Raw genomic sequence first — 14,138 nt, forward strand, 5'->3', positions numbered from 1 at the left:
GGTCTAGCACTGTGCAAACACTCAACTGCTGATCGTTATAAGGATTATTATTGGTCGGCTTCAGTGGCTCGTCCTGGTAATCCCAGCACATTGGTGATACTTGAGGCTGGAGGATAGCTTAGGGGCAGGAGTTCGAGACCAGCCTGGACAACATAGTGGGATCCTGCCTCTACAAAGAATTTTAAAAATTAGCCGGGTGCTGTGGGAAGACTGATTCAGTACAGAGGCTGCAATGAGCTATGATTGTGCCCCTGCACTCCAGCCTGGGTGACAGGACAACACCCTGACTCAAAGAGAGAGAAAGAAAATAAAAATGTTTATTTCCAGGCTGGGAAAAGATGCTGATTTCCGCGATAAAATCAGTAGCTTACATTTTTTTGGAATGTTCGCTATGTGCCAGGCTAGATTTTACAGATGAGAAGTCTGAAGCTCAGATAAGGTAAGTCACCTGTCCAGGGCCACATAGCAAAAAAAAGTGTGTCTGACGCCAGAACGCGAGCCGTTCCAGCCCATCTCCCTCCCCGGCCCCCAAGCGGCCTCAGATCCGGGGAGGGCCCCTGCCCCCTCCCGCCAGGCACTTATCTCTGCCGAAGCTGACTGCTGGCCCCGCCCCCTCGGGGGATCTGCCTCTTAGAGGCGCCTGGTGGGGAAGGGCCTGGTCAGCTGCGTCCGGTGGAGGCAGCTGCTGACCCAGCTGTGGACTGTGCCAAGGGCAGGAGACGGAGAGTCAGGAGTCCTGGGCTCTCGCGGTGGGGTATCATGGGCCACCTCGTGGCATCCCTGTGGCCCCAGGTCGGCTCCCTTTGTCTCCTGCTTGCTGGGGCCGCCTGTGCGTCCCTGCCCAACCTCCCGGACTCCAAGTTCGAGAACAAAGGTAAGGATGGAGCTGTGTGTGGAGCCCCCCCGCACCCCGCCACCAACCACTGGAGCCTGCAGGACCATGCTGGGGTCTGAACTCTCACCCTAGGTCCTGGGGGCCAAGGACTGTTCCTGGACTTCCAGACCGGGTCCTGGGGGCCAAGCGGGCAGCTGGACCCTTAGACTGGGTCCTGGATGAATGGGAGCGGGGGTGAGGCATGCCAGCATCCAAAACTCCTGATCGCTTCCTGGGGGAGAGAGAGAGTGGGCTTAAGGTTCCCGTTTTACCTTTTCAGGGAGTCTGGGACATGCCACATCTTAAGGGGTAGACTTGGTGCTAAGGTCCCTGGGGGTTTGGGAACAAAGTCGACCCTCCGTAGGGGAGGAAGGACAAAGCCGGGGTCTGAGTTAGAGGGGCCGAGCCGCAGGTTACTGTAAACACGGTTTGCGTGAGGGCGCCAGATCACTTGCCCGGCCCAGTGGAGGGAGGGAGGCGGGGGACACGGTTGGCGCTATCGGTCGGCGGGGAGCCTGCTGGGGCCGATAGGGGGCCCGCCTCTCCGCACACACCCACCGGCGCGCGCACGTCCTGGGCTGGGGCGGGGCTGGCAGCGCCGAGCTCGAGGTCTTGAACGCCGCGCGCAGCTCAGCTGGCCGCTGGATGGGCAGGTGTGCGCGAGTGGTGTTAGCGGGGGACAGTAAGGCGAGCGACGCGCGCCTGGGAATTAGGGCGGGCATCACCTCTACAGACCCTTCCAGGGGCCCGCTTAGGGAGATGGCGGGGCAGGGCTTTTTTCTTATCAGGTCCGCCCAGGCAGCTGGAGGGCAGAGGAGGGGGCTGTCGCCCGAGGACAGAGCTCAGACCCCCATGCCTTCCCTTTGCTTCCCCTCCCCAGCGGCCTTGCTGGCGGCTCGCGGGTCCGAAGAGTTTCTGTGCTTCACCGAGCGGTTGGAGGACTTAGTGTGTTTCTGGGAGGAAGCGGCGAGCGCCGGGATGGGCCCGGACAACTACAGCTTCTCCTACCAGCTCGAGTGAGTCTGATCCCCAGGGCGCCTCCACGGGCGGAGGGAGCGGGTGGGGCAGAGCTCCCTGGAAGTCCTAGCCTCGAAGGTCGCCTGCTGTTTGAGGCCCGAAGGCGCCTCCAGTCGGGTTACTGGAGGGAGCCCTGTGGGTCCAGGGGTGGCACGCCCCCTATGGGCTGGGACGCGAACACTCCCGCGATCACCGCTGGAACGCGACCCCAAACATCAGGCTGGGATAACAACGCCTCCAAATCGAGGCTAAGGGGTTGCTTTTTCGGGGCTGGGACACCTCCTCGAGGTACTATCCAAAAGGAGGCCAGCAGTAGCTCATGCCTGTAATCCCAGCTCTTTGGGAGATCGACATGGGAGGATTGCTTGAGCCCAGGAGTTCAAGACTAGCCTGGGCAACATAGCGAGATCCCCATATCTTAAAAAAATAAAATAAAAATAAGGCTGGGCGCGGTGGCTCACGCTTGCTATCCCTGCATTTTGGGAGGCCTAGGCGGGCAGATCACCTGAGGTCTGGAATTCGAGACCAGCCTCACCAACATGGACAGACCTTGTCTCTACTAAAAATACAAAATAAGCCGGGTGTGGCGGCGCATGCCTGTAATCCCAGCTATTCGGGAGAGTGAGGCAGAAGACTCACTTGAACCCGGGAGGCGGAGGTTGCAGTGAGCCGAGATCACACCATTGCACTCCGGCCTGGGCAACAAGAGTGAAACTCCGTCTCAAAAAAAAAAAAAAAAAAAAAATCTGAGTCACAGCACCAAAAAAATGAATTAGCCGGGTGAGGTGGTGTATGCTTATGGTCCCAACTACTTGGGAGGCTGAGGTGGAAGGATCCCTTGAGCCCCAGAATTTGAGGTTGCAGTGAGCAGTAATCGCGCCACTGCACTCCAGCCTGGGCAACAAATCAAGACCTTGTCTCACACACAGACACACGGCCTCCCACAGGCCAGGCAACACAAACTTCCCGGTCCCCCCTTTCAACTTGTTCCCTTCTCTCCCGGGTCCCTGGGCGTACAGCAATGAGCCATGGAAGTGGTGTCGCCTGCACCAGGCTCCCACTGCACGAGGCACGGTGCGCTTCTGGTGTTTGCTGCCTAGAGCCGACACGTCGAGCTTCGTGCCTCTAGAATTGCGCGTCACAGTAGCCTCCTCCGGCGCTCTGCGATATCACCGTATCATCCACGTCAATGAAGTAGGTAAGTGCTCTGGGAATGGAGAAGTGGTCGGAGAAGAGGGATCTGAATCCTCACCCACCTGACCAACCCCCATGCCTGCAGTGCTCCTGGATGCCCCCGTGGAGCTGGCAGCGCGGCTGGCTGATGAGGGCGGCCACGTGGTGTTGCGCTGGCTCCCGCCGCCTGGGGCACCCATGCCGTACCACATTCGCTACGAGGTGGACGTCTCGGCTGGCAGTGGCGCAGGGAGCGCGCAGAGGGTGAGGCCCACCCCTACGGCCCAGCCCCCAAAGCGCCTCTGACTACAGCCTGGCCCCGCCACTCCTCTCCTCCTCTCCGGATCGTGCCCAGTCTCCAAGGTGTCCCCTCCCGGGCCGGTCCCTGACATCCCACATCCCATTACCCTGGCGCTGAAGACCGTTCCAGGTCCACAGAAACTCCCCGTTTCCTAATATCCTCGCGATCCTGCTGAACCCCAACCCCTCTCGCCCTCCTGCCGGTAACCTTAGACCCCTTAGTAGCTCCCAGCTTTCTCTACGCACGCTAGCCCAGTTATTGAACAGCCCGAGTCCTGCCCTTGGTATCAGAGACCTCTCTGTCCCTGAGCTTTCTTGGGCTCCTCCCCGTACTCTTACTGGCCGCATTGCAATTCTTGGCCCCGTTTTGTCTTTCGCTGATTGGCTCGGTTCCACCAGGGCCCGCCCCCATGTGGTCTTTTCTGTCTGCCCCGCCCCGCTCTACCTGGCCCCGTCCCCAGGTGGAGATTTTGGAGGGCCGCACGGAGTGCGTGCTGAGCAATCTGCGGCGCCTGACGCGCTACACATTTGCTGTCCGCGCGCGTATGGCTGAGCCGAGCTTCGGCGGCTTCTGGAGCGCCTGGTCCGAGCCTGTGTCGCTGCTGACGCCTACTGGTGAGGCTCCAGACCGGGGTGTAGGAGGAGGCAGGCGAACCACGGGGCAAGCCCTCCGCTCTGACCTCCTCCCTGCCTCTCAGACCTGGACCCCCTCATCCTGACGCTCTCCGTCATCCTCGTGCTCATCCTGGTGCTGCTGACAGTGCTCGCCCTGCTCTCCCACCGCCGGTGAGCTCCCCATGCGGGCACCTGGCCCAGACTCCTCCCCACCCAGCAATCTTCTTTCACTATGGAAACCTAGGCCCAGAGAGAGAAACGCACTTGCCCAAGGTCAGGCAGTGACGTGAGGAGACACGTCAGGGGCAGGGCTGGGATGCATGCCAGACTAGACCCAGACTCTTCGTTAACATTTTCTGCTCTTGGGGACTTTCACCTCGTTTTCCTTCTACATCAGGAGCTGCCATTTCTTGGATACCTTTGCTAGTTCCTACCCCCATTGTCGTCACCTTTGTAAAATCAACTAGATGGATTTAGTGGAAGAATGTAAGCCCCTGAACGCCTCCCCACCCCTGTGGTCAAGCTCCTCAGCCACTACAATCAGACCAGCCATTCTGAGGTATTTGTAATTCCAAGCACATAAGGTGGTTTCACACCCCCAAGCTTTTGCCCATGCTGCTCCCTCTGGCTGGAATGCCCTTCTTGCCTTGTCTGCTAAGCAATCTTCTTTTATTTTTTATTTTTTTTTTTTTTTGAGATGAAGTTTTGCTCTTGTTGCCCAGGCCGGAGTGCAATGGCATGATCTGGGCTCATTGTAACCTCTGCCTCCTGGGTTCAAGCGATTATCCTGTCTCAGCCTCCTGAGTAGCTGGGATTACAGGCGCCTGCCACCATGCTCAGCTTATTTTTGTATTCTTGATAGAGATGGGGTTTCACCATGTTGGCCAGACTGGTCTTGAACTCCTGACCTCAGGTGATCTGCCCACATCGGCCTCCCAAAGTGCTGAGACTACAGGGATAAGCCACCTCTCTCAGCCTCGCTAAGCAATCTTCTATTTGTCTTTCATGGAACTGGTTATTTACTTGGTTGGAAAATACATACTGAGTGCCAAACATGTGCCAGGCACTGGAGAGAGAATGGAGAACAAGCCAGACCCTGACCACAAGCCCCTGACTTTGTGGATCACAGTCAACAAACAAACAAGGGACCCAAAATATTTGATTGCAAATTGTAATGAGTGATATCACAGAAACAAACAGGGTGTGGGTCCATGACAGGATGGTCAGGGAAGGCCTCCAGGAGGAGGTAACATCAGAGCAGAAGCCTGAAGGTTGGAAGGAAGCAGCCGCTTGAAAAGTGTGGAGGAAAAACAGCAAGTGCAAAGGCCCTGAGGTGGGAATGAGATTGGACATTGAGCCAGCTTCGAGAATTGCCATGTGGCTAGAGCAGTATGTAAGGGGGTGCAGCAGATGTTGAGATGAGGGAGGTGACAGGGGTCATATCATACAAGGCCTTCTGCAGGGATGTAGGGAGGAGTTTGGATTTTTTTTTTTTTGGACAAAGTCTTGCACTGTCACTCAGGTTGTAGTGCAGTGGTGCCATCTTGGCTCACTACAATCTCCACCTCCCGGGTTCAAGCAATTCTCCTGCCTCAACCTCCTGAGTAGCTGGGACTACAGGCATATGCCACCATGCCCAGCTAATTTTTTTGTATTTTTAGTAGAGATGGGGTTTCACCATGTTGGCCAGGATGGTCTGAATCTCCTGACCTCATGATCCACCCACCTTGGCCTCCCAAAGTGCTGGGATTACAGGCGTGAGCCACCAAGCCTAGCCCTTTTTTTTCTTTTTTTTTTTGAAACAGTTTTGCTCTTGTTGCCCAGGCTGGAGTGTAATGTCTCAGTCTCAGTTCACTGCAACCTCTACCTCCCAGGTTCAAGTGATTCTCCTGCCTCAACCACCTGAGTGGCTGGGATTACAGCCATGCATGCTTGGCTAATTTTGTAGTGTTAGTAGAGATGGGGGTTTCACCATGTTGGCCAGGCTGGTCTTGAACTCCTGACCTCTGGTGATGCGCCCACATCGGCCTCCCAAAGTGCTAGGATTACAGGTGTGAGCCACCGTGCCCGCCTTGGATTTTATTCTGAATGCCTTCTCTTATTTTCCCAGAAGGTAACATAATATTTATCCATAAAGTGACATTGTGGACCTCCTGGAAAAGTCTGGGCCAGGGTTTTAGTTTATTTATTTATTTTAGAGATCGGGTCTCACTATGTTTCCCAGGCTGGTCTTGAACTCCTGGATTTAAGTGATCCTTCGGCCTCAACTTCCCAAAGTGCTGGGATTACAGGTGTAAGCCATCACAGCTGGCCATGGCCAGGATTAAAGGGAGAATGATGTATATCGAATTCCTATGTGCCCTTCAATACCCTGTTCCAGTTACCCTTTTGTAGGGTCTTGATGATTTAGTCAAAACCGATGTCCCCTGGCCCTGATACACTATCTGCCTCCATTGTGATCACAAAGACCGGGAGTATCTGTGCCCCTATGATTGGGAGTGGAGGGGGTATTGGTGAGTAATCAGTGAGTCATATCATGTAACTATTTCTTTGGCTTCAACAGGGCTTTGAAGCAGAAGATCTGGCCTGGCATCCCAAGCCCAGAGAGCGAGTTTGAAGGCCTCTTTACCACCCACAAGGGTAATTTCCAGGTAGGTGGCCTGGCTGTCCCCTCAGTGCCTGGGCTTCCCTGCTTCTTGCAGCCAAACTGCAGGCCTCTCTGAGCAGGCTGGTGCTATTTCTTCAGCTGTGGCTGTACCAGAATGATGGCTGTCTGTGGTGGAGCCCCTGCACCCCCTTCACAGAGGACCCACCTGTCTCCCTGGAAGTCCTCTCTGAGCGCTGCTGGGGGACCATGCAGCCAGTGGAGCCAGGGACAGATGATGAGGGTCCACAGCTGGAGCCGGTGGGCAGTGAGCATGCCCAGGATACCTATCTGGTGCTGGACAAGTGGTTGCTGCCCCAGAGTCCTCCCAGTGAGGACCTCCCACGGCCTGATAGCAGTATGGATATAGTGGCCATGGATGAAAACTCAGAAGCATCCTCCTGCACATCTGCTTTAGCCTTGAAGCCCAGCCCAGAGGGAGCTTCTGCTGCCAGCTTTGAGTACACCATCCTGGACCCCAGCTCCCAGCTCTTGCGTCCATGGGAACTGTGCCTTGAGCTGCCCCCTACCCCACCCCACCTAAAGTACCTCTACCTTGTGGTATCTGATTCTGGCATCTCAACTGACTACAGCTCAGGGGACTCCCAGGGAGCTCAAGGGGGCTCATCCGAGGGCCCCTCCTCCAACCCTTATGAGAACAGCCTCATCCCAGCCTCTGAGCCTCTGCCCCCCAGCTATGTGACTTGCTCTTAGGACACCAGCCTGCAGATGATCGGGGATCCACTATGATCCAGAGAGCCAGTGCAGACTCAAGACTTACTGAACAGGGATAGCAAGGCCTCTCTTAAGAGTAGGGGCATTGCTGATTTTGTCTGCCCAACCCATCCTGCTCAGGAAATCACAACCTTGCAGTATTTTCATTGTATTTTATTTTTTTGATACAGAGTCTTACTCTGTCTCCCAGGCTGGAGTGCAGTGGCGAAATCTCAGCTCACTACTACCTCTGACTCCCGGGTCAAGTGATTCTCCTGTGTCAGCCTCTCGAGCTGGGATTACAGGTGCCTGCTACCATGCCCGACTAATTTTTTTTTTATTTTTTATTTTTTTTGAGACGGAGTTTTGCTCTTGTTACCCAGGCTGGAGTGCAATGGCGCGATCTCGGCTCACCGCAACCTCCGCCTCCTGGGTTCAGGCAATTCTCCTGACTCAGCCTCCTGAGTAGCTGGGATTACAGGCACGCGCCACCATGCCCAGCTGATTTTTTGTATTTTTAGTAGTAGAGACGGGGTTTCACCATGTTGACCAGGATGGTCTCGATCTCTTGACCTCGTGATCCACCCGCCTCGGCCTCCCAAAGTGCTGGGATTACAGGCTTGAGCCACCGCGCCCGGCTTAATTTTTTTATTTTTAATAGAGATGAGGTTTCGCCATCTTGGCCAGGCTGGTCTTGAACTCCTTACCTTGGGATCAACCCGCCTCGGCCTACCAAAGTGCTGGGATTACAGGTATAAGCCACTGTGCCCAGCTGCAGTATTTTTAAATATGTATAGTTTTTTTTAAAAAAAAAAATCTATCTATCTATCTATCTATACATATGTATGTAAGTTTTTCTACCATGATTTCTACAAATACCCTGTACACCCCATTTCCCCTGGGCATAGGCCATAGGGGTAGAAGTTAAAGTTCTTGAGCTTATTCTGAAGTTCTGGATCTGCAAACTGAATACTAATCATAAAGTTAATAAAACAGTATGTTAAACAGCTCCTAAATCTTAGTGGCTTACCACATTAAGTGATTTCTCTCTCCTAACTCAGCTCAAATTGGCAGCCATCCATGGGATGGGTCAGAGGTTCAGACTCTTCTGGTCTGTGGCTCTACCTTCTCTTAGGGTATTTAGATGGATACCCTATTCTACATCCTGACAGTCAGCAAGGGAAGAGAAAGGGCAGCAATTACCCTCCATGGGCCATTTAAGGGATCTGGCCTGAAAATGGTCTTCCTCTTCTCCCACCTCATTGGCTGGAAACAGTCACACGACCACAATCACATGAAAGGCTGGGAAATGTAGTTTAGTTTTACACCCAGGAAGAGCAAAGCTGTTTAAGGGGCCTCTAGCTAGTCTCTGCCACTAATAATAATAACAATAATTCTGAATCAGGCCATGTACTCTGATGACACTTGGTGTCAACAAGTAACTCAATGGGAGTTTTGGTTTAATTTTTTTTTTTCTTCTGAGACAGGGTCTCTCTCTGTTGCATAGGCTGAAGCCCAGTGGTTCAAGCATGGTTCACTGCATCCTCGACTTCTTGGGCTTAGGCGATCCTTCTGCCACAGCTTTTCAAGTAGCTAGGACTACTGGCATGTACCACTAAGCCTGGCTGATTTTTTTTTAGACGGAATCTCGTCTGTGTCACCCAGGCTGGAATGCAGTGGCTCAGTCTCGGCTCACTGCAACCTCTACTTCCCAGGTTCAAGCAATTCTCTTGTCTCAGCCTCCAGAGTAGCTGGGATTACAGGCAGCTGCCACCATGTATGGCTAATTTTTGTATTTTTAGTAGAGACAGGGGTTCATCATGTTGGCCATGCTGGTCTCAAACTCCTGACCTCAGGTGATCCGCCTGCCATGGCCTCCCATAGTGCTGGGATTACAGGCGTGATTACAGGCACCTGGCTGATTTATTTTTAGACGGAGTCTCACTTTGTCGCCCAGGCTGGAGTGCAGTGGCATGATCTCAGCTCACTGCAACCTCTGGCTCCCAGGTTGAAGCAATTCTCCTGCCCCAGCCTCCCGAGTAGCTGGGACTACAGGCGCGCACCAACACACCCAGCTAATTTGCTGTATTTTTAGTAGAGGTGGGTTTCGCCATGTTGGCCAGGCTGGTCTTGAGCTCTTGACCTCAGGTAATCTGCCTACCTCCGCCTCCCAAAGTGCTGGGATTACAGGTGTGAGCCACCGCACCCGGCTGATTTTTAAATTTTTTATAGAGATGAGGCCTCACCATGTTTGTCTCAAACTCATGGGTTCAAATGATTCTCCTGCCTCGGCCTCCTAAAATGCTGGGATTACAGGCATGAGCCACCGCACCCAGCCTGAAACTCTTTTTATAAAGTTTAAAGTAACAAAACTAAACAATATATTGATTGGGTGCAATACGTAAAAGATAGTGCTATATTTTTAAAAGAGAAAAAGCATTTTACATTCTTTAGGTCTTTGGATCTGCACATGGCCATGGGAAACTGAAGCATAGAAACGTGGTCACCCACCAAAGCTTAGAGCTGGCCTGCAGAGCTTGAACCCTTGCCTGAGCTGGGGTCACCAGTCTGGGTGGGCCACGGAGCAATCATCATTTCTCCATCTGATCGGAAAGTCACCCACCACTCTGTTCTGGGGCCCAGTCCCCCTGGCTCCAGGCAGGCTCGGAGGCCATGCTCTCCTGGACCTGGTGCATCTGGCTGCAACCAGCACTGAGCAGGAAAATACCGCCGGAGCAGTGACAGGTGCAGGATGTCCCCACTATCTGCCTCCTCCTGGGTCTGGAGGGCCACCATGAGCCCACAGTCCCGCCCAAGCCGGTGGCTGAAGTGGGCAGCTGTGTCTAGAAGTAAGGCAGTGAGGTAGGCGGCTTTCTGGGGCTCCGGGTCTTCTGCTAGGTACTCTTCTAGTCCATCTAGTAGCAGAAGGGAGGGGGCTGGCCCCGGGGCCTCATGGGCAGAGCACAGAAGCCAGAAAAGCTCTCGGGTTGAGGGTGGGTACTGGAAGCGGATCTTCTAGAAGGAGAAACAGAAGGGCCAGATTCAGCACAGGAAGCCAGACTCCCCGCAAGACTAACCCTGTCTCCTCACATGCTTTTCCTTGCCTCCAGGATGAACCCGTTCAGAGCGGTTAAATATTCTTGCATTCGTCCCTTTTTCCAGCATTCATCACTGCCGAGTATTAACTGAGGGCAAGACAATTTTGTTTGGTTTTGGCCAAATCTCTAGGGCAGTTTTTCCATGGAAAACCGCCTCCCAGCATACTCGGTCCGAGCCCATCCTTGATCCCAGCAGTAACCAACTCTGGTACAGAATGAACCCAGGCTTAGCTCCGCCCCTCAATCTAAAGCTCCCCATGGTCCCACCTCCCTTACGCACGCCTGACTCCGCCCCACCATGGCTGCCCCCGGCTCGCCTTTCCACGGTCCCCTCCATTGGCTTGTCTACCTGTCACTAAACGTCCCGGATCGACTCTACCATTGGCTAGAACGCCTCTGCTCCCACCCCCACGGTTACTTGGAGTCGCATTGGGTCCAGAGCCGTTCCGGTCCCGCGAGGTAGGCTTTGAAAAGGTCTCCGTGTCAGGAAGAGGACTGGGCCTTGGCCCTCCCCCGCCGCCTCTAGGGCCGCAGCAAATAGCAGCGTTGTTTTTCCAGATCCTGGTGCGCCGAGCAGCAGCAAAGGTGGGCCGGCGGCAGGCGTGTTCTCCTCCCTGGACCAGGCCGCGCCGCCCCTGCTTAGCACCCGCTTCAGCGTCTCCGCCATTCGCCGCGTACTCTGTCCAATTGATGGCGTGTTCCCAGCCTTAGTCCCGCCCAAGCCGAGGCCGCGTCGGTTATAGTTCACTTCGTTTCTCTATTGGTCTAGGAGTCTGTCCATCAAAACTTGATTGACCTTGGCTAGCTCCGCCCCGGGTGAATGGGCAAATGGTTAGAACCTAGTGCTGAGGAATGGGTGCTTTCGAGGGAAATATGACCCTTCCCTGCGGGAGGCTGCTAGGGAAAGCAGCACGAACACTATTATTTTCAGCTAATCAGACAAATATAAGGGTTGAGGGTTGGAGGAGTAGACCGTAATGATTGACATATTAAAGTCTCCTAGCCTCAGTTTGCTCTCCTGTAAAATAGGGCTTAGGATATCTCAGAGGAATATTGTGATTGGCAGGTATCTGTGTGTGGTTTTGCTGATGCCATCCAATGACAGCTGAGTTGGAGAGGGGAATGAGCTGTGTGCTCGTCTTTCTGTGCAGCTGAGTATGGGCAGGAGTGTGTGTCTGGGGACACGGGCTCAGGGACACTCGTGTGCAAAACAGCAGCAGCCATCCCTGAAAGTCTGTGAAATGAGGACTCTCAACTTACTTCCTCCCTGGCTAAGGGGTTTTGTGGGGCCTTCCTTGTGGTACGGGGGGAAGGCAGGACCGCCGGCCAAAGAAGAGGGCAGGAGAGACAAAAAGACAGGAGCTGGAAGACTGAGGGAGAGATACATACAGCAGGGACATTGTTGGTCTTGTTCACTTCTGTCTCTCCAGTAACCAGAATAGCACCTAGCACATTTGTAGGTTCTCAAATACATTGTCGTTAAATCAATGAAGAAAGGGAGGTGGGATTGATGAGAAACAGGAGAAAGGGAGGAACAAAGTGAATGATCGTGATCCCTGGCTGGATCTTCTCACCCAGACTTTGCCCCAGGGCTGCCACTCACGCCTGTGTTGCCCTGGCAACCTTGTCTCCTGGTAACTTCAAAGTGGTGCTGTTGCCTGGAGACCCAGGGGCAGGGAGAAAGTGAGATTTCCTGGGCTTTCTCTCTCCCTCTGGGACCAGAAAACAGCTCCACGACATCCCCCAACACACCCACTCACACAGCTGGGCACCCTCACACCCCTCTACACACACACACACACACACACACACACACACACACACCATGGCATCTCTGAATAGATTCTACTTTCAGAATCCCCATCACTCACATGCTCCAACCTTGCCCTATCCTGACACAAAGCATCCCATACAAACTATCATACATTCATCCCCCACACCCTTTCTCCTGCTCACACACACAACTATGCCATTGCCACTAACACACACACACACACACACACACATACACAGTGAGGCACGCAGTGCGCTGTCAAACACACCACCTCAGCCCCCAGATATACAACCCATGAATCACCTCACATTGCAACACTCCAAATGCACAAACAGGCCGGGTATGGTGGCTCATGTCTGTAATCCCAATGCTTTGAGAGGCCAAGGCAGGAGGATTGCTTGAGACCAAGAGTTCAAGACCAGCCTGGGCAATGAAGTGAGACCCCATCTCTACAAAAGACTTAAAAATTAGCCAGGTGTGGTGTCATGCACCTATAGTCCCAGCTACTCGGGAAACTGAGGTGGGAGGATTGCTTGAGCCCAAGGAAGTCAAAGCTGCCATGAGCCATGATTGCGCCACTGCACTCCAGCCTGGGTAACAGAGCAAAACCCTATCTCAACAGGAGCTCAAGACCAGCCTGGGCAAGATGGTGACACCCCATCTCTACTAAAAATACAAAAATTAGCCAGATGTGGAAGTGGGTGCCTGTAATCCTGGCTACTCGGGAGGCTGAGGCAGGAGAATCGCTTGAACCCAGGAGGCGGAGGTTGCAGTGAGCCGAGATTGTGCCACTGCACTCCAGCTTGGCAACAGAGCGAGGCTCCATCTCAGAAAAAAACAAAACAAACAACAACAACAACAAATGCACAAATACTCAGTAGTGACACCCACATCACAGAGTCCGGCACAGTTACACACATGGGAGCATGCTGAACATTGCCTCACTGCAAGTCCTTCGCACTTGAAGTTCTGGTGTGCATAGCAGTTAGCTTCCAGATATCCCTCTGGCTCTATTTTTCCCCCCACTCTATTTAGGTCTTTGGTCAAATTATCACCTACTCAGGATTTCCCTGTCCACCTGCCCCAATTTGTCCACATTTCACTCTTTAACTGATTATCTGTTTTTGCCGTTGCTGTTGTGTGGTTTTGTTTTTTTGAGACAGAGTCTCACTGTTCTGCCCAGGCTGGAGTGCAGCAGCGCAGTCTTGGCTCACTGCAACCTCTGCCTCCCAGGTTCAAGTGATTCTCCTGTCTCAGCCTCCTGAGTAGCTGGGATTACAGGCACATGCCATCATGCCCAGCTAATTTTATTTTGTATTTTTTTTTTTTTTGAGACGGAGTTTCACTCATGTTACCCAGGCTGGAGTGCAATGGCGCGATCTCGGCTCACCGCAACCTCCGCCTCCTGGGTTCAGGCAATTCTCCTGCCTCAGCCTCCTGAGTAGCTGGGATTACAGGCACGCACCACCATGCCCAGCTAATTTTTTGTATTTTTAGTAGAGACGGGGTTTCACCATGTTGACCAGGATGGTCTCGATCTCTTGACCTCGTGATCCACCCGCCTCGGCCTCCCGAAGTGCTGGGATTACAGGCTTGAGCCACCGCGCCCGGCCTATTTTGTATTTTTAATAGAGATGGGGCTTCACCATGCTGACAGGCTGGTCTTGAACTCCTGACTTCAGGTGATCCTCCTGCCTTGGCCTCCCTAAATGCTTGGATTACAGGTGTGAGCCACCACGCCCAGCCTAAACGTTTTATATTTTAGAGACGGGGTTCTTGCTACATTGCCCAGGCTGATCTTAAACTCCTGGGTTGAAGCAATCCTCCTACCTTGACCTCCCATAGTGTTGGGATTACAGGTGTGAGCCACAGCGCCCTGCCGAGAAGCCTTTCTTTTCTTTGTTTGAGACAGAGTTTTGCTCTTGTTGC

General features: G+C 53.5%; 2 protein-coding genes across 3 annotated transcripts; one reads left to right on the plus strand and one right to left on the minus strand.

The window, feature by feature from the left end:
- The first annotated feature begins 608 nt into the window (after positions 1-608).
- EPOR (erythropoietin receptor) lies at positions 609-7,582 on the plus strand. 2 transcript variants are annotated; one of them, XM_017497726.2, is made up of 8 exons: positions 609-874; positions 1,755-1,890; positions 2,911-3,089; positions 3,171-3,328; positions 3,826-3,979; positions 4,063-4,150; positions 6,543-6,630; positions 6,726-7,582. In XM_017497726.2, exons 1-8 carry the CDS (start codon positions 760-762, stop codon positions 7,335-7,337), a joined length of 1,530 nt encoding a protein of 509 aa, XP_017353215.1. In that variant the 5' UTR covers positions 609-759; the 3' UTR covers positions 7,338-7,582. The 2 variants fall into 2 exon arrangements, with proteins under 2 accessions (XP_017353215.1, XP_037583533.1); XM_037727605.1 differs by lacking the exon at positions 609-874 and adding an exon at positions 1,426-1,527.
- A 2,139-nt stretch (positions 7,583-9,721) lies between these two features.
- SWSAP1 (SWIM-type zinc finger 7 associated protein 1) lies at positions 9,722-11,132 on the minus strand. The gene is made up of 2 exons (XM_017497727.2): positions 10,854-11,132; positions 9,722-10,352 (listed from the first exon to the last, which is right to left on the minus strand). Exons 1-2 carry the CDS (start codon positions 11,100-11,102, stop codon positions 9,855-9,857), a joined length of 747 nt encoding a protein of 248 aa, XP_017353216.1. The 5' UTR covers positions 11,103-11,132; the 3' UTR covers positions 9,722-9,854.
- Between the last annotated feature and the right edge of the window lie 3,006 nt (positions 11,133-14,138).

This window comes from Cebus imitator, unplaced genomic scaffold (genome assembly GCF_001604975.1).
Source record: "Cebus imitator isolate Cc_AM_T3 unplaced genomic scaffold, Cebus_imitator-1.0 Scaffold234, whole genome shotgun sequence".
Classification (NCBI taxonomy): Eukaryota; Metazoa; Chordata; class Mammalia; order Primates; family Cebidae; genus Cebus; species Cebus imitator.